The sequence below is a fragment of the Hetaerina americana genome, unplaced genomic scaffold (assembly GCF_022747635.1).
Source record: "Hetaerina americana unplaced genomic scaffold, ioHetAmer1.1.p SCAF_38, whole genome shotgun sequence".
Taxonomy (NCBI): domain Eukaryota; kingdom Metazoa; phylum Arthropoda; class Insecta; order Odonata; family Calopterygidae; genus Hetaerina; species Hetaerina americana.
The window spans coordinates 3,057,051-3,078,385 of NW_027286963.1; the positions used below are offsets into that span (position 1 = coordinate 3,057,051).

The window sequence follows — 21,335 nt, forward strand, 5'->3', positions numbered from 1 at the left end:
TAAGGCAGAAAGCAAAAGACCCAGCACAGCATTACAGACAGAAAAAATTTAGCGAGAGAGTCATCTACTATTAAGAAAGAATTTTACAGTTCATTGCAGACTAATTTTTTACTCTCTCTCCCTTCAAGTTTAATTACACCCTCAAACATTCCAACTGGATTAAAGGATTAAGAAAAGAACAATTATGCCAAGTTTTTAGAGCTGCACTGGGTTAAATTTTCTCTTAAAAGGGTTAATAGATTAAGAAGGGGGCCACCCAGATCCAATACCCATGATTATAGACCAAAAAGAGATGTTCTGATAGTTGTACTATTCAAGCAATTTGTGCTTTCAAGTATAAGACAAAAAATGCAAACATTTTGGTGCCGCCAACTCATCAACATTATGGTGGTGGTGGTGAAGTTTTACTCATCTATTACATTTAAATTAACACTACAAATAAAAGGATAATATAGTACAACTAATGGTGGAAACAATAGTTGGTACAGTGCCTTGAAGATTTTACAAAGGTATCGTAGAAACTTTTATGAGAACATTATTGAAAGTTTTAAGCAACCCGATACATATTCTTCCACGACAATAAACTTTGACTGTGGCAAAGCAAACCACTTTGTGACTTCACAAAAATGATCCAAAAGTTAATAGGAAGTCATGAATGTATTAACAGAAGATTTTAAACTTATCCATGATATTTATCCCATGTAAGTAATTTATAATCTGTTGAATTGCACAAAAATATTTATTAAGCTTGGATCATCTTTTTCGCCATGGTTGAGTTACAGAAATATGTCTTCTATTCAGAACAACTCCTTTTGGCACAAGCATTAATATACAGAACTATGAAATATTCTTAGGATTGATGAGGAATGAAATAAATCACAGAAGTGTCCTCATCACTAAATACAAAACACTTTTTATTAAATCAAAGGACCATAAACGTGCACAGTGCTCACTGTTACTCTATCAGGAATAAGCTAGAACTGAGTGAAATGCAGCAAGAACTATGCGGACATTCTGCTTTTAAAGAAAGGGAGTTTTTTTTAGTAATGTTTACAATGAACCAAAAAAAAAGGAGTACAAAGTTGCACTTTAGTAAATTACTGATTAAACACATCCATTCTAAATGGTGTACAGTTTATACACACACAGACATTGCTTTATTAACTGTGATATCTTCATGAATTTGTGAAGAAAAGGTAGGATTAGGAATAAAAGGAGAGGTAAAAATCAAGGAATGCGATATGGCAATGAAAAAATAAAAGAATATTCAGTTTTTTGAATCAATTATGAGGAAATGGACTTTTGAAATGAAAAATAAAATATTGTTGGCACCTTTGTATGAGAACATTATATGTGAACAAACTTTTCTCCTTGGGGAGTTAGTTGAGATAGTTCCTATATTTTGAATGTGAGGTGATGTAACCCAGCTTTGCATCAAATCAAGTGGAATTATATGTGATGGTACAATGAGGTTGACTGGTGATGTGAAGGAGAGATTCCAATTTCCACTAATGATTAACACAAAATATTACATTTACTGATGATGTAAAGTTCACTGAAAACCATCCTGCCCCTGGACAAAACTCCTAGTGTATTTATTACATACAATTCAATCATTACACATGAGTCACCTGGATGAGTCTAAGAGAAGTCTGTTTAAAACGGCTGTGAGTGCACTTGGGGTGAGACATATTGCATTGCTATTTAATGATAAGTACACATGATTACCAATGTTATAACAATTCGATGAGTAAAGCCAATCTGTTACGTAAAATATTGAGTTAAAACCGCAAATTAGAACACAAAACATTTAAAAAAAACTGCATATAAGCATTACACCTCCATTTTTTGAACTCAGTTTCGTAAACGTTCCATTGGGTTATTATTAAATAGTAATTGTTTATGGAATCTGTGATTGGGTTAAGTTTACAAAATAAACTTAGACAGGAATTTAAATGTATCAGTATCTTAAAAGAATATGCCATGTTCACTTAAAAAAAAAATATATATATACTATATATAGTTCATACAAGACAATAATGCCCCTAAAGTATGAACAGGTGAATTCATATGCCAATACATATTTTCCTTCTTTTTATAATGCCATGAAATAAGGCTTCAAATACGAATGAATCAAATTTTAATCCTAACTAATTTGAAATACTCTAAAAGTTCTGTCCATATCTAGGTCTCAACATAAATCAGAAAGAATGAAAAAGAAACACAATCTCAAGAAATATACATTAAAATAACCAATGCCATTTCAAGTTGAGAGCATGCATGATGTAAAATACATAACTATTAATATTCCCAAAGAACAAAGCAGCGGTTTTGGTAAACTATATCATTTATGAAATTAATTATGAATAAATTATGGGTATATATAAATAAATAGATATGGTCTGAATTATAGATCAAATGTTTTTTTAAGTAAGTAATTATGTGCATCAAAAGCATTAAAGCAAAGTGATGGTACGTTAACACATATGCCAATATACATAATGTACATAATTATAAAGACCTCATATGGTTTATATAATGTCACCTGTATTTGCGAATATTACTCAAAACAACATTTTAAAAAGTGAAGCTTTAGGCACTTCAACTCAAAGATGCCGCATAAAATTAACCATGAACTTTATAATAAAATACTTAACATTAACCTGATGAAATTCAAAAATTGAGAACAAAATGCTGGTTTGGCAACAAATTTCACTTCTGAAAAAAAACCGGAAAATCCTAACAATTCAATGAAAACATTTAATGATACCTATTTTTTCTCTTTAGCTATCGGAGAAGTTTTCTTAATTGACTCTATGCATTAGATATAGTTTTGGTTTCATTTTTTATATCTTGTTGATTTTGGTAATTTTTACCAGCAATAATGAAAATCGGATTTCAATTCGGAGAGTTGACTATTACAGAGGTGCCAGAGTGATGACAGACATTAGTGTAAACGGAACAAAGTAATGTAGGACCTAACCAAATTCAGGAAATTATTCTTCCCATGGCTCAAAAAAATATGGCATTGAATCATATATAATAAAAGCAAATCATAAATAATACTGACAGGAAAATAACTATACATACATAAACATATCAGTGAGATATATTGATTAAAGTTTTCAACATAGTCAGTCTAAGGAGTCTTAATTGAATCAAAGATGAATTTAAATGGGGCCTAATGAAACCAAGGACAAATGAAATGGCCCTGAATTCCACCAATCTTATAAAAATTGAATTAAACATTCGTAATGGTTCTGTAACCATAAAATTCTAGAGAAAAAAAGTAGAAAACCACAACTGTTGTTAAACATGTCTTGCTTACTTGATTATTTAATTGTTATTACCAGACAATTATAGCTGGATCAGTAGTATTAAAACACCACGTTTTGTACAGAGCACCTACCAAATTCCACTTAAATGCCATACCAGAAGAGTTATATGAGGAAAGGTTGCTTGGTAATTAAAATAACACATTTAATAAGAGTAGGTAATGCCTTCGACATATTGATGTGTGTAGCATTGAGATGGTCACCAGAAAAGCTAGGGTTCAAATTGTGTACTTCTAGACACTCGGATAAACCCAGGCTGCGAGAGTTTACAGGGGTAGCCAAAGGTAGTGCACGGAAAGAAATCAGCAACACTTCCCCGACTATGTTTTCAAATGCTTTAGGACAAAATTGTTTCAAATCGAACCAATTAAACAAACTATGAAGCATTTTTAATGGACTAATTCAATAATAATATTCAAACCCCAATTTTCCTTCCCACAAAACCATAGACATGGGCCTTTGTCATGATTATACAACTTAATTCCCCCTGAATATAAGAAACTTGTTTCAGGCTTTATTTTGCAAAAGTTATCTTCCAGAAAGACAATGAAAAACTTGTTAAATCTACTTGAGGATTCAGTAATTGGATCCACAAGTTTCATCGCCTACACAATTTTTTGACGTGATGATCTGGGTAGCAGTAATGAATCATGAAGTGCATTTAACAAGTTTTTTTCACTATCATAATTTAATAGTCTTTATACCTCTTTCCCCTATCCTGAAATGTAGTGTTTTCCTATCCTTTTGGCTCAAGAAGCATTCAGTAAAACCTTTTGCATCCCCCACAGTGATGCAGCTTAGAATATCACCATATTTATCATTAAACTCAAACAAAGTCAGCAATTTTGAATCCACTAACGCATGTACCCCATGAGGGTTTTACTGAGAGTTTTACATTTACTCCAAAGCAAGAAATAGGTAATCTACTCTTTCCAATTGATTGATTTTCCAGTAGTTATACATGATTTTTACATCCTTAATCTTTTACACTGCACAGAGTGAAAAACTAGCAATTTTGTACCCAAAATACTGGTACTTCAAATTTTTAAAACTTCTATGATTTGTGTGCCTTTTCAATAAAATATTTAATGATTTGGTGGTACCTATATGCATCATTTGTCCATTCGTCCACTGAGACTCTGCCAATTCTGCATATTGAAAATACTTATTACCCTTCCTCTTTCTTATAAACATGGAATGTTTTCCACACATTGCTATTATTAGTCCTCTGGCTAAGATTTCAATATCTAGACAGTAGAAAATGACTCATTTGTGCACGATAATGCAGTGTGTAACATTCATTAGATGATTGGACAAACTAAATGTTTAAATGTATGTAGTTATTGATAATGAATTACTCTGCTTTCATTAGAGTCTTGAGGAAATGGCAAATTAAATTAATTTTAAGGAATTGTTTCAAAGTAATAAATTAGTTGAAAAATTAAACTGTAATTGCACCATATGTCTGTCTTAAAGCCACATTTTTGTACACATGGAATTCAACTATGAAATGAATTTAAGACGGTTAATAGCAAAAACAATATATATATATATATATATATATATATATATATATATATATATATATATATATATATACATATATAGATATATATATATATATATATATATATATATATATATATATATATATATATATATATATATATATATATATATTGAACGTGTTTAGTAAGGGATAAGAAACAAGTGACAAGTTTCTCTTCAGGTCACAAAAAAATTTTCACAGGTATTTTCAGTTAGGTTTCTAGCGAGAATGTAAATCAAATGATTCAGTTCCTATTAACAAATTCCTTATGTTTAAGAATCTGGATCAAGTTCATTTCTGACTCATTCACAACTCATCAGGCAGAATGTGACAAGTTGGGAGGAAATAGAGAATCGCTCTGATATGCTGTGGAACACATATAGTCACTCATCTGAATGGATGAGGATTAAGTGGGACTTGAATTTTCACGTATGCTGAAGGAATTACAACTAAACAACTCATGTCGCAGTGTCAGTGTTACCATGAACATGGCTATAACACTTTTGAATAGCATTTATTCTCAATCAATATCATCCATTTTTATAGTATCTTTTGAATACCTTTGAACTTATTTCATACGTCCAATTTGCAACGCTAATCCTTTTCTTTTAGTGCCTTTTTTTTAAGAATACTGTCATGAGGGAAGGGGAAGATAGACACATGAAAGGAGGTTAATGCATGTATGAGGGGTGCAGATAGCTGTATGGACCAGAATGGAGAATATATGAAAGTGTATGGAAATAAAAGTGAAAGGGGTACGAGAGAGAGGCTAGGCTACAGAAAAGATCATAAATTTGACAGGCTCTGCATGCGAATAACTATTACAATATTACACTGATTGCATTGAATTTTGCTCCTCAATACAGTAATAGATGCAAATGCCTATTATAATTCTGTTGCCTACATACTATCCTGCATCGTACTGTCATGCAGGCAGACAGCATGCCCATTACAATCCTTTCCATTCAATTCTAGAAACTCATTGGTTCAATTCACTGATTTATAGAACTGTTTGGGAAACTTCCCTCATTCATCTGTGTCACCTTCACTTTCATGTGATGTGTAGAGAGTCAATGTCTTTCTTCATCCTTCACATCAGGCAGACTTTTAAAGAAGCAGGGCTCCAATGAGTGTTCATGTAAACGTTTGGGAACAAGCTTTGCACACAACCATAAACATAATATCGAAGATTTCAGTATGTATGGCCAGAAATTATTTTGATGGGAGAACATCTGATAAAGCAATCCAAATTTATTAATATTATGAAAACAATCAATGATGTCATATTTTCATCATATCAGCATATGACATAAATTGCTCTAACATCTGATCCTTTTCAGCTTTACAACTCAACTATAATGTTTTAATTGATTGGGAAATAGGAATTGCCACCAGTGCATGTCGTTTCAAATGAAAATAATAATAGATGAATGCGTGAATTTGAAATTCAATCATCATTGACCGAGCAGTTTCATATCCATTTGACTATATTTGAATACCCGAAAATTATTTTTTCATTTCTCAGGGCATATTTTATCAAGTATCACCACTGATGTCATATATTTTTGAGATAGCACTGTGAAGTTTTGAGTGAAGTATGCAATCACCTAGAGCCCTTTCTTTATCTTTCACAGAACTAAATTACTGATGGCCATCTGAGGTAAAATTTTTCAATTAGGTCTGTAATTTATCTTCATCTAACTTAACTTTTGCCAGACAAAACAAGGGAACCTGAAATCTGGACAAAGAAAAATACTGCTCTATAATTTGATACATAGACAAGATGGATAGATGAACATCTTTGGAAGCTTTTCAATATGAGTTGTTTGATCTAGAGTACCAAACCAATAATCAGCATTCCCTCTACTGAACACCATCATCCAAATATGAAATTCCTTTTAACCAAATATAAAATGCTGAAGATTATCTGTTTTCAACTAGATAACCAAGATTTGATTCACCCATAATTCAACAGCAATTAAATTTATTTAATAAAATATAGTTTAATGTTTCATTTTATAAAGGATGTTATTTCCTGTGATTTCCACTAACTAATATAAATAATGAAATGATCAATCGGATAATGCATAACTTTTTGACCATTTTTATTGTCATTTAGTTAAGGGTCAAAGTTCATCTCATTGAAAAAACTGCATTTTGAATCACTTTTTATGATACTTAGGTGTGACTAACATTTGAGAAAACAGTGATGGCAATCCTGACTGAGAGGAACCCTATTGTAATCAGTAAAAAAAATCTTTACAGAATCAGGCAGGCAAGATACATATATGAAAAAAAAGCAAGTGTCATTAATTAACTTTTGAACATTCTCCACTCAATTTGCAATAAATGCTGAAAAGTCATGTAGCTAATGCATGAAAGAAAGGAAAATTGAAAAATGGGGCAAAAAAGTATTCAAAATGAATTGATAGAATAACAATATAAGGAAACTATAATCAGAACCTAACGATTACTGGGATAGTACAGTTTGGACTTTAAATCAAAATCATCAGCGAATAATTACATGATGATTAATTAGCAGGGTTGGCGGAAAATGAGAACTATATAAGGGTGTGTGTGTGTGTCCACAAACATTGGATGTGAGGACTGGAATCCAGTGCTATATCTTCTGTGCTGATGATAGAAGATCAATGAGAGCCAGAAACAGATGTGGATAGTAAAAATAGACAGAGTTTTTGAACAGTCAATCCCTTGATCTGATTTGTCATTTTATTCTTTCCAAGACTTTAGATTTAGGCCCAGAATTTAGTTGGATTCCTGGCGTAGTTCATTGCAATTATGATACAATTTGCCAAGGGTATATTATTTGGTAATCTACCTTTTGATGTACGTTTCAGAGATAGGGCAAATGACTGATGGAGGGAAGAAACCTTAAGCAGATGAGACATGGGGAGAAAGAAGATGGGCATATTGGATGGAATGAAGGGAGGTAGAAAGTATGTGGAGTTGAAGAAGGGTATATTCAAGTGTGGGTGTCATGTTGTTCCTCATCGAGTGGGTTTTAGAAATATAGTGATGATATGTGTCCACCTAAAACTTACCTTTATGTGTAGAATGGCATTGATAATAATCTTCCCTTCAGGGCTAGACTGCATTTGTTTGAGGAGGGAAGATTGTCAGGATGAATCCAAAGGAGGCAGGAAAGGTGAATGCAGAGCATTTTGATTGGCGATGGGAGGTTGAATTATGTGATATAGAAGTGGGACCATTAGGCAGACAAGGTTAGGCAGGGGGAGAAAAAGTTTAGGAATTTTAGAGAGAATAATGGAAGTATGTTGAATCAAAGAAGGGTTTCTTGTTTTGTGGGGTGTCTTTTTGTAGAGATTTTTAGCAACGTGTTGTCTTGTGTTCACCCAAAACCTTCTTAAATGGTAGACTACTCAATAATAATGATTCAGTGTAAAGTTTATGGCCATTATTCATGAAAAAAAGACCATGGATTGAGGAAAACATTTTGATTGAAAAGAGGAAGCAGTAATATTGATTGGGACAAATAGAAGATCCACACAGTATTTTGGAAAATACTAAATATTTGAGCAGCAATTCCTTCAAAACAATGCGAAAAAAATTTGATTAAAAACTTGCAAGTCCTTTTGGGTAATAGGAGCGTTTTACTTGGCAAAATCGACATAGACATTTTATTGACCAAAATACGGAACAGTAGGAACTTTTTCTTTATTGGGCCGTTTATTTTGAAAATGGATATTTCAAAGTCCAATTTTTCGGGTCCCTTGAATGTGTTAAAATAATAAGGTTTTACTGAATTACTTTAAGAGTAAATGAAAGCATAACAGTTCCTCTATATCACTTTGAGTCTCTTTGAGTTCCTCTATATCGCAGTCTCTTTGTCCTCACTAAAGTGTCTTTGTTTTACTTCCCTCATCTAACCTACACTCTCCTACCCTTCCAATCACCGACCCAACCCCTAAAAGGAAATTCCTTTAGAATTTCATTCACTTCAACTGCATTACAATAATAGATTTTACAATCATTTCTACTCCATTCTTGAACATTCTTTTCGCTGTATTTCTGTTTTTATCCTAATCAGCAATTACTGTTAATGAACAGAAACTGTTGACTTAACTTGTCACCACAATGACTCACCTAAACCTACAGACACTATCCAATTAAGATTTTTAGTCTTTACTTGAACTATGTTCTGAGATAATTAAATGACCAAGATCCGCTACAGCAAATTTGTTAAACTAATTATAATAAACATGTTGACTAAATGAAAACAATGACTCCTTAACTAAACCCGAGTTCTAAAGCTCAAGAAAAGGTTAATAAGTATCATGGCACAGAGGACAGGGATTTTGATTTTACATTATAATTTGTGCCAAAGAGGGGAGCTACATTGCCAATAGGTTATGCCCACGCTTGAAAAATATAGGTGTTAATAAATTAATTGTGTAAGTGGGTGTTCTTTAGTTGTTTTTGCACCAGAAAACATTTTAAAACACTTTAACACACAGAGACCTCTCCTTGCAGTTACCAAATCAGAAAAAAAATAGTTAACATGAACACATTTCGTCCTATTTCTCGAAATTTATAAGACTTTCAGATGAAAACCCTCATAAAAACTATTACTGAATCAGGACTATATCTACAGCACTAAACATTTGAGATGGGAATCCAATATAAAAATATATATGAGAAACGATAGCAATAATAATAAATGCAAACAGTGATTATGAGGCACATGTAAAGAAAGTGACCATCAAATGATCGAGTACCGGCTCGAGTGTTCTCAATGTGAAAGTGTTTTACAAGTACAAATTTTTTTATAATGTTTAAAATGGGATGAAAACAATACTTAAAATTTATTCTGGAAACCATGACGAGGAATAACACACTAATCAGTGTATTGGGAAGGTCAAATCAACATGATGAGGCCTAATTAAAGTGAGGGATACACAAAGAAGATACACCGAAATACTTTCTTCAAGTTGCTAAGCCATGCTTGGGGAAGCTCATCTGAAGTGCGTGGCAGGCAAAGATTAAGCAAGTAGTGCGCAAAAAAAATAGTGCAATGGACATACCAGTGTCCCGCACTGGCAGGCCAGGCCCCTCCATCATGGCATCAGCTAGATCCTCCCTGAGCCGAGATTCACCAATGGTTCCGTGGCTGTTTCCCACCCTCCAATCCCCTCCCGAATGGGTTCGGTTTCCCAGCATGTCGCCATCTGAGCTGCAGCTGTAACCTTCCAGGAGGCGTGGTGACTGCTCAAAACTACCTGCAGTTCACAAAAAGTTGTAAATCAAACATTAAAAACAATCATGAGAGTTCATTTAAGGTTTATGAATGGTTACTTATCGTGGAATTAGTATCTGTAGCAGATCAATGACAACTCAAGAAAAAATTCTGAAGAAAATCTATCCATGAAACAAGTTTCTGGCAAGAAACACCACATGAATAACATTTCCTTCTGCATCAAATAATATTCCTAGTAGTATTTAGGGGGGGCGACAAAGAGCTAAGGTCATTTGCGCCATTAGGGATGGACAGGAAAGGATGAAGGGTGAAGAGAAGCCCGGTGTCAACTACTTGGTGCCTACTCTTAATGAAAGGCACCAAGGGGTCCGCAGCTTAACGTCCCATCTGACGGATGGCGTACTCGCTCAAAGTGCCCTCCACAAAGCACCTTAAGTAGGGATCGAGATGTCAATGAAATATATTTGAAATATAATGAAATGCTGCCGGGATTTGAACCAAGGCCCTTTGGGTGGGAAGCCAGTACAATAGCCAACGCACCATCTCGATCCCCATAATACTACCTTGATCAAAAAGTTCCCGGAATAACCACCGTGTGGCGCTCCCATCGTTCCGATTTGAGTTCTGTTTTTTTTGTTAAATTGGTACATCTGTTGTTGATATTCCCTTTAAATCTTAGTGTCATAACTTGACATTTGCAAAAGTTACGGTCGGTTTTCGGTATGTCCATCAGTGCTTCCTGCGATTTTTCCATTACTTCCTCTCGGCTGCTAAAACGCGTTCCCCGTAATGGTTTTTTAACTCGATTGAACAGAAAGAAGTCACAGGGAGCCAAATCAGGTGAATTCGGTGGCTGTTGGATGGTATTTGTTGCATTTTTCGTCAAAAAATTACGAATAATGATAGCACTGTGCGACGGTGCGTTATCATGGTGCAAAATCCACGAGTTTTCTGCCCACATTTCTGGTCTCTTTCGGCCAATTGCTTCACGCAAACGTCTCATAACGCCCAAATAATACTCTTTGTTTACTGTCTGGCCTTCTGGCAAAAATTCATGATGCACTACACCGTTGTAATCCATGAAAACCGTCAGCATTGCCTTCTTTTTTGACTGAAAACGACGTGGTTTTTTTGGTCTCGGCTCATTTGGTGAACGCCATTCACTTGCCTGATGTCTGGATTGCGTGTCGTACTCATAAACCCACGTCTCGTCTCCAGTAATGATCCTTTTGATGAATGTGGGATCGGATTCAGCCTCGCAAATCATGTCTTTTGCGACGTCAACACGGTCTCTTTTTTGCATGAAATTGAGGTCTTTTGGCACCAACTTTGCTGCTACACGACGGAAACCCAAATCATTAACCACAATGTCTTGGGCGGATCCATAGGCAATGTTCAAGTCCTCCGCTATTTCTCTGACGGTTAATTTGCGGTTATTGACCAACATTTCTTTTACTTTATCAATTTTTTCACCGACTTTCGATGTCGATGGTCTGCCACTGCGTTCATCATCTTCGATTGACTCACGACCACTTCTGAACCGCTCGTGCCACTGGTAAACGACCGTTTTTTTTAGAGAATCGTTGCCGAAACACTTTTCCAACATTTCCAACGTCCGTGCGCCACTAAATCCGTTTTTTACGCAAAATTTAATACAAGTTCGTTGTTGCAAATTTAAATCCATTTCTGCAATTGTAAAAAATCGCCAACACACACAGAGATAGATGTACTCTTGGCTACGTAACTTTTGCAAATGTCAAGTTATGACACTAAGATTTAAAGGGAATATCAACAACAGATGTACCAATTTAACAAAAAAAACAGAACTCAAATCGGAACGATGGGAGCGCCACACGGTGGTTATTCCGGGAACTTTTTGTTCAAGGTAGTATTCCTACATGGTAAAAAATACAGTCATATGTAATAAGATTTTTCATATGCATAGAAAGCTTTCTTGACAATATAATAATAATCCCAAAGTATTGGAATTGCTCTAGCCCTGATCCATTTAGCTGGATGACAATTTCACTTATGTCAAAGTGAACATCTTAAGACCTGAAAGGTGCTGACTGCAATGCTAGAAGAACGTTAATCCATCCAAATGGATCAACATGGAAGCAACCCAATAAATAACCTTGGCAACAAAATGTTCACATCTCTAATAATACCATACATATGTATAAATCAAAAGTATAGAACGCAAGATAATTGAGGAAAATGGAGATTAAAAAATTATTTCCATATTTTTTGCTTGTAAAGGTTGAAGTGCTTATTACATAATACTGGTATATAACATAGAACTTTTAAAGTTTGGATTATATAAGGAATAAGATATGCTTTCATAAAATTAATTTCAATCCTGATATTGAATAGAAGATCGAATGAGAAATAGCTTACATTTATTTAAAGTATAGAAATAATTTATGCCTGGATCATTAGCGAGTTTCTTCATCAGAGGTATAATATCGGAGAAATATATTCATAAAACTACATAACACAGATTTCAATAAAAATTCTTAGGAAATTTACATGTGAGTGAAAAAAGGATTTCCACTGTCTCAATTGTTAAAGCAGCTAAGACTTCCCAATTGAGATGATCAAGATTCCTCCTCTTAATGTCATTGTTATATTGCCTTAAATTGCTGATTTGTCAATTAAGGTCAAATCCAAAGCTTCAACATTAGGGAATAATTTTAATGATCCAAATAAGTATGATGTTAACTTATCCAAGGCTGAAATGAAAATACCTATATCTGTGCGAATACATCTTCTGCTTTGAACATTTTTTTGCCAGAATCTTCATTGATTACCCTCGCCACAAAGGATTCAAGCATAGGAAAAACTAACTGTGTCTCCACTAGGTAAATCAAATGGTCCATTTCAGAGAGTTTGGCTCTGCACCCAAATTCTAATATTGAAATGTAGATTGGAATTGGAAACATTGGAATATTTACAAAACTCACGATTCAATCGATGTGAATAAAATATACATTTTATTGCCTAATACCAGTATAACATCCACAATTATACTGGTATTTAACTGGGATATTATTAATGTATAAAGAGATAGCCAATGAAGCAAATAGTTGTATCGGTAAATACCTTTGCATTTATCCATTTTGGTATTCATTCACTGCTTGAAACTTGTTTCCTTCAAGTGTGCTCAGATTTGATATGCCCACTTTCATCTTCTCAGGCAATAGCCATGCACTTCACATATATATTTCTCACAGAATTCACAACTTCTGCTCGATTCACAAAACTTTTCTTTTTTCTAAAAACATATTTAAAGCAACATGACTCAATGTAATAGAGTAGGTAGACTAAATGCTAAACTAAATGAGTCAACAGTAATAAGCCATTTAATTTCAAGTTTTAGTTAAAAAAAGCCTTCCCAACAGAAAAATCAAAAATACAATATTTTACATGGTTCAGATTGATATGCAAGAATTTTAATTAATGGGCAATCATTAAAAAATGCATTCAATATGCCTAAATACAAATATTATTTCAAAATAATTTGAATTAAGCGCACAAGGAATGATAATTTCAAAACAGAGAAGAACGAAACTGGACAATACAATTGAAAATAAATCATTACCAAAGATAGAAGGTGAGAGTTTATGTACATTCCTGGTTTCAATAAGTAAATTTAAGCTATTGACCACAATAATTTAGGTGGAAACCAATCCAGAAGGTACAAGAACTGCTCATTTGAGTATCAAGTAAATTTGGAGTGCATCAACTTCAGGTTTTACAGCAATTCAAGTATGGGTACAACCCATTCACAAATTTTTATGAAATAACCAAAATCATGTACAATAAATCAAAATCAAATATGAAATAACCAAAATCATGTATAATCTTGATAGGTAAACATGTTCATAATCCCTGACAAAAAGTACCCACTAAACTGAGTTCTTATTATTATTAATGGTGATTTTATAATCACTTGATAGCAAATTCCTGGGTATTTTTCATGATAAGTATACAGATATCAACCATATTGAGTGAGTTTTTGGTTAAAAAGGAAGCTGTATAAGTCTAGTTAGATCTTTTATACATACACTATAAGTTATTATATGTAATATACGAGGGTCATCCGGAAAGTAGTACCCGTTCGTGAAATAAAGACACAAAAGTAAATATTAACAAACATAAAAAATTTTATTTGAAAGAGGATACTTTAAACTACTTCTCAACATAATCTCCAAGCAAATTAAGGCATTTGTCATAACGTGTGACAAGTTTCTGTATTCCTGCTGCATAGTCCTTCGCCGCCAGCTCATTGAGATACAGGGTCACTCCTTCTTTAAGTTCTTCATCGCTGTCAAATCTTTTTCCTGCCAAAAAGTCTTTAAGCTTTGTAAAGAGATGAAAATCTGAAGGGGCCAAGTCCGGGCTATACGGTGGATGGTCGAAAGTTTCCCATTTGAATTGCTGCAAAAGTTTTTGTGTTATCCCAGCTGCATGAGGCCTGGCATTGTCATGAACGAGAATGACACCAGTAGACAATAGACCTCGCCGCCGATTTTGTATTGCCCGCCGTAATTTCTTTAATGTTTCACAATACGCATTGGCATTAATAGTGTCTCCACGGGCCATAAAATCAATAAGCAATACACCTCGTCGATCCCAGAAAATGGTTGCCATGAGTTTCCTGGTGGACAGAACTGTCTTGAATTTTTTTGGTTTGTTTGGTGAATGAGCATGATGCCACTCCATTGACTGTCGTTTACTCTCAGGTGATGCATAACAAACCCATGTTTCGTCACCAGTAATTATGCGAGTCAAGAAAGAGTCTCCTTCATCAGAATAACGTCCCAAAAACGTCAGTGCTGCAGCCATACGCTTGGTTTTGTGCTCATCTGTAAGCTTGCGAGGGACCCATCTTGCACAAATTTTTGCATAATGCAGATGGTGTTTAACAATTTCATGAACAATTGTTCGAGAAACATTGGGAAAATGCTCACAGATGTCATCAATTGTGACGCGCCGATCGTTCCTCACGAATTCGTCAACTGAGCTCACCAGTTGGTCTGTAATGACAGACGGTCTCCCCGAACGCTCATCGTCGTGTGTGTTCCCCCTCCCCATGTTGAAGTTGCGACACCACCGCCGAACAGACGACTCGTCCATTACATTGTCTCCATACACCTCCTTTAATTGGCGATGAATATCACATGGGCGAACGTTTCTTGCATTGAGGAATTTAATCACTGCCCTCACTTCACAACTGGCGGCGTTCTCAATTTTTTTAAACATTGTAAACAATCACAGAAACAACACAGGCAATGCTAGCGTCACGCAACTTGGCTCAGAGAAGGCAGACAAGCCACTGAAGCTATCTGACCTCGTCCAGCGGCTACTCGCGTCGTCAGCACTTCATGCGGCACGAACGGGTACTACTTTCCGGATGACCCTCGTATCTTCTAAATATTCCCTTAAAAACCGAAAGCCAAACTTTGGTAACCTATCAATTTCATATTTTCATCTGCTCCAACTTAACCTCACATTGGAATATTTATAAAGCTCAATATTTTTATCTCTCACAGAATACTCAGTTTTTACCTTAATTAGAGGCTAACTTTTGTTTAGGCATCTGCTGATATCTGTTAATAGAATCAACGAGAAAGGCCAAATTCTGTGACATCCAGAATTTTAATCCAAGTCTAATAGCAAGGCATGACAGTGCCGTAGTCTGAATTAAATGGTTAAGTCCCATGGAAAACAACTGAGAGACAACAAATACATTTGTCTGGAAATTACTAATGGCCAAGCTGAGACAGTTGGAAAAAATGTGGGCTTGTCTATAAACTATGACTGCAATTTTACTCTTTTCATTTTTTATGAATATGTTGAATAACACGATATTAAACATCTGTAGGTGCACTACATAGGAATGGTTATAACCAATCGTACATGTTAATCATAGGACATGACTCCCCATATCCAGATTCCGTAGGTGCAATACATAGGAATGGTTATAACCAATCGTACATGTTAATCATAGGACATGACTCCCCATATCCAGATTCTTTTCACTTATTGGGGTTATTAAATCAGAATCCTAGTTTTTAGTGCATAACTTCTATTGTTATTTCCTCAGTACATGAACATAAAAAATCTCCAGCCATTTGAAGGATAATTTTTAATTGCTGAAGACTATGTGAAGGAAGTACATACATATACATTGACACACAACCACACCCTTGATTACCATGAATATGCTAAGGAATGGGACTTACTTCCAGATCCAGATTCAATCACCACAGGCACCAAGGGTCCACCGCGGTTGCTCCCTGGCATTCCCACTGGATCAGAACGTGTGTGCCTTGTAACAGGAGCATTTGGGGTGTGTGGAGCATCTACATCTGGGGCTTCCATTCCAAAGTTGGGCCCACTGAAAACATTTGCTCACTGGAAGTGCCTTACTTTATAATGATGGCACACAATGATTCACAAAGGATTACATGGGTCAGCTAGGGCAATTAAAATGGCTCAGTGGCTTAAAGCACAAATGTGAAAGACATGCAACCAAGATGAGTCAAAGAGTATTTCCAGGATAAGGAAAGCAAGAAAAATGGCTGCATACAAACATGATTACAGACATAAATAAGCAATTTTATACTGAAAATGATTGGAAAAGGGTTCATATCATGGCAAAAAAGCTAAATAACCAGCAAAGACTGACTTTTATAATAAATCCTTTGAGTGAGGGAAAACACTGCACAACAATTATATAGAGATATTCACCAAGAAAATTAATGACCAGCAGTAAGACAATTAGGAAATAGTATGGGGATGAGACAAAGCCTGAAGGGATCAGAATAAAAGCCTTTTTAAATACAGTAACCCATGCATTGTTCTTTGAAAAAAAATTCCTCAAAACTATTGGGAAAGTATACTGCACTGCTCAAGAGGAAAATGCTTAATGGGGCACTGCACAAAGGAGACTAATCAGATAGTATGGACGCCTCTTAAAATGCAGTAAATTTATTAGAAATATGAGAGATGTGAACTTAAAAGGAAGGGTCCCACGATGAAAATCAAGAAGCACATACGAAGAACAAGAGTGACTAAAGACAATATTAATTAGAAGAGCTATCTGGAGATAAGAAAATTAGCAATGGATAGTAATATACCTGTAATGCACTAATCTCGGCACTGATCTACTTTGAGATAAAAATCGTAAGTTTGAGCTCTCACTTGCCCCATTCTGCATTTTATTAGAAGAGTTTTTTTGCAATGCTTCCATACAGTGTACATGGAATACCTGCACACCCCATTTCCTCTAATTGTTCCCAGTTTTTAGACCTGACAAGTATCTTTAACGCACTGCATTTATATCATAATAATTTTAATGATTTTTTTCATATAAATGAAAGGATCTTTTCAACACAAATAAATTTTTTTTTAATTTTCTAAAGAGATCTGATAATCATAACTCTTTGGAAAATATGATGTGATAATGGACATTATGGAAACCATCTATTCCACAAAAATTCATGAAATTTGGAAATGGGATATTCTTTTTGAAGTGATGAAAATTTGACAGACATGGTCCTAACCATTACAAGTGTATATATACTATAACAAACACTTTATAGATGCTCATTTATAAATTGCAGTTTCACTTACCTTATGGAGCAGTTACCATAAGTTTTAAAGACAAATTGTGGGCCCATCCACAGCCTCCTGTGGGGTCCTGCGTGTGTTATTATTTCCACCTGTTTTTAAAAGAAGCATTTCTTATAAGTTCATACCAAAGTATACCAGGTTAAAGTGCTTTCATACTGATTATGTACACAAGATTATAATTGTAGCAATACTAATTTACAGCATAAAACATCAATCAAATCCTTCATATACTGTATTTCATTTTAAAAATTTACTCCAGGGCAATTAAAAACTGTTGGTCAAAAGTGCCCCAGCAGTGTAACACAAATGAATGATCATGATCTTCTTAAAAAAATTGTAAAGTATTCTTTTATTCTTGGATTGTTTGAGTGAATGAAAATGGCAAATCCCTAAGTTAATGCTAGTCCTAACTAACAAAAGTAAGAACCATGACACAGAGGACAAGGGGATGGGATGCCTTGGGTTTTTCTTTTAAATTTAGGCCATAGGAAGTAGTTTGGGCTATACAAATCTCTATATCTGTTTGGCCACATGTGATAAGTTCTGCCCACACTTGAAAAATTACTAGCAATTAATGCGAGGATCAAAAAAATTGAGGGTTCTTCAGTTATTTTTGCATAAGAAAATATTTTTAAAAACTTAAAAATTCTTTCTCACAGTGCTTACCAATAGAGACAAAATGGGTCACATGATAGTATATTGTCACATATTTATAAGATTTGAATTAGAACAATTTCTGTGGCAGTAAAAAGGAAGTTAACTTCTCTCTACTACCAAGCATTTGGTTTCACACTGCGGTTATCACTTAAAACACAAACCTGGGACTCAAATGCAGCTATGTTAGCTCTTTTATTTCTCCTGTACACAGAACTTTCAAGAACCATCGCATTTATAATATTATGGTCAAAAATGGAAATACCTTCAGTAATTTTTACTCTATATCAGTAGCCTTTCACAAAAACATTGTGTTTACTAACATCTATCTAATCAGCAGCACACCCAGGATATTTATCAGTAACCCAACTGGATAAAAGCAGGGAAGGGAAAGTTAAGTTGTGTCTTGATATTAATGGATTAATGATATTAATGGATGCATTGACATTCACAACTTCCTAAGTTTGATCAATTTTTGAGAGTTTTTATTCTCTTTCCCAATCTGTGAACATCTTTGGCCATTCACAGACAAAACAAAAGTGAACAAATCATACATGCCCGGAAGGAAAGTGAAATTTGAGAGAGGAATGGAATATTTCACTCTTCTGAATCTGAGAACTTCCAACTTCCATGAAAATAGAGATGAATGAGAATCGAACAAGTATGAGACTAGTGGGAGTAAAAAATAGGAATACTGCCAAACATTAATCTGGCTACTGAACATGGAAAAACTTGAATGGGATGAAATATGACATTTATTTATCATTCCCTTAAGGATGAAGCTACTAATAACTAATAGTTTAAACTATGGAATCATCACGACAGGGGATGACATTTTTGAAAGATTAAAAATGCTTGCTTGGTTCTATTGTTTCATGAGTAAATTATTTTTTCAGGAATATTAAAGTCACAATTCAAAAGGCAAGGCTCAATTAAAATATTCAATTTTGAAGAAACAATATATATCATACCACAGGTCCATTAGGCAAGAATAGAGGACAGACACAATATAATGGATGAGACTTTAGTAGTAGTTTCTCACTCGAACCTTAAATACACGGGTCGTTCAAAAAGTAAAGAGACAAATGCCCTCATTTTAAAACTATTCCATGAATCTTTGCCATTTTTTCAGGGGTGTTAGTTGGTAACCTTGGGATGAGCTCTGATCATCTGCTTGATTATTTTGTGTCAACGTAACCTAAACATTTGTTTTACTATATAACCTGTATTTGTTTTAAAATAAGAGCATTTAATTTTTGAATATCCCTCATAGAAGTTGCAGAAAATAGAGTTTTTGTCATTTCTCTGTGAGGGTAACATACCTGAGACAGCCATCTTTCATCTGAATGAGTGTGGCAGTGAGCATTATTTCCCTGAGGGCGCGGGACAATTGCTCCCTGTGACATGGAGGCACCCCTCTGGTTGGCCTTCCCAGCACTGCCACCCCCGACAATGGCAGCCATGGATGGGTTGGTGGCAGCAGTTGGGAGTATGTGGAGGGGTGTGGATGGAGGGGAGGATGCACTGGCCAATGCAGCCCTCTCCTGCGCCAAGAGAAGCAGATTCGACGCAGGCAAGGGTGGTTGGAGTTCAGCACTTGGGGAGTGGTGAGGGGGTCTTGGGATAAGGTTCCACCTGGCACGAGGACTGACTTCGAGGACAATTGGTGAGTCATCAAACACCTTTTCCCTTGGTATGCCTATGGATAAACATTAAGGGCCAAAATTGACTAAGCTCCAACACAAATATACACATTTTCAATATAATAATATTGCTCACATGGGAATTTGGTGCTCAATATCAATAGCTCACTGTCTAAATTTTACTTTAGCTACAAATTTGGGCATCAAAATCACCCCATTTCGGTCATCAATGGCTGCAGAACTTTGCTGGGTGTTCATTGAAATTTTGCATCACAATCCATCCAAATGGTGGAAACAAAACTTGATTTTGCTTACATGATGAATTCATTGGTTTTTAGATGATTTTTCGTGGCATTTCATGACATCAACACAGTGCCAAAAGTTATTCAGAAAGGTTTGAACCAAAATAACAAACTAAAATCTGGAGCAAAACATCTTTCATTAATTTTCAACTGCTTCCAAAGATAAAATGTTTGCTCACAGTTTCAACTAAGCTAAAAATTGGTACCACACATACATACTAACATATCAAGATGATACTATTCATTCAAAGTGTTCTACCCATTACAGTCCCTAAAGACTATGACCTTCAACAGATTGTGAGACCTTTCTCATATATGTTTTACATTATATCCTTCTTGAGTTCTTTGCAACTTCCTTCATGTCATCTCTAAAGAACCTATTTTCTTTATTGCTCTACCATGCTTGCCTAACCTGCTTTTCCTACCTTTTCAGGTTTCCCTTAGCAACTTCCTCTCTTCACCCACCCCATTTAGAACTTCATAGTTCATCTTCCTCTGCTCAGCATTTTTTCTTCACACCCACATCTCAAAATTCTCTAATCTATGCTCATCCTCTTGCTCTATTTAACAAGTTTCAACTCTATGCAGCATTAAAATCAACATCAAAAAGACTTACTAATTCATGTATTCATGTATTTACTCCATGTACTCTTGATCAATCCTCTTCTTCTTGTAATTGCTTCTTTTTCCAATCAAATTCTTCTCCTAATATATTCACTAATACATGCATTTCCCTCTAAAATAGTGACCATTCCATTAACTTGCTCTAATTTATTCCATTCTACTTGAATATAAAACTTTGTTTTCTCACTTCTTGAGAACCTCATTACTTTCATTCTATTGTAGTTAATCATCATCCCATACCTTTCACATTGCTCCTGTATAGCTCAATCCTAATACTCAATAATAACTGCAACTGCACTATGCTGTCTAACTAATTAATGCTTGATCATTTCTAAATCTGACTCCTCACTG

General features: G+C 34.9%; 1 protein-coding gene across 3 annotated transcripts in view; it reads right to left on the reverse strand.

The window, feature by feature from the left end:
* The window catches only part of LOC139691593 (breast carcinoma-amplified sequence 3 homolog), a 43,582-nt gene that overhangs the window by 14,616 nt on the left and 7,631 nt on the right, over positions 1–21,335 (reverse strand). For 2 of the 3 annotated variants that reach the window (XM_071589489.1, XM_071589488.1), the window contains exons 4-7: positions 19,738–20,114; positions 17,762–17,850; positions 16,369–16,523; positions 9,948–10,142 (exon numbers count right to left, since the gene is read on the reverse strand). In XM_071589489.1, coding sequence (XP_071445590.1) covers positions 9,948–10,142; positions 16,369–16,523; positions 17,762–17,850; positions 19,738–20,114 — 816 coding nt within the window. Of the gene's footprint in view, positions 1–9,947; positions 10,143–15,521; positions 15,564–16,368; positions 16,524–17,761; positions 17,851–19,737; positions 20,115–21,335 lie in introns of those variants that run through there. The other variant, XM_071589490.1, reaches the window with a different exon arrangement.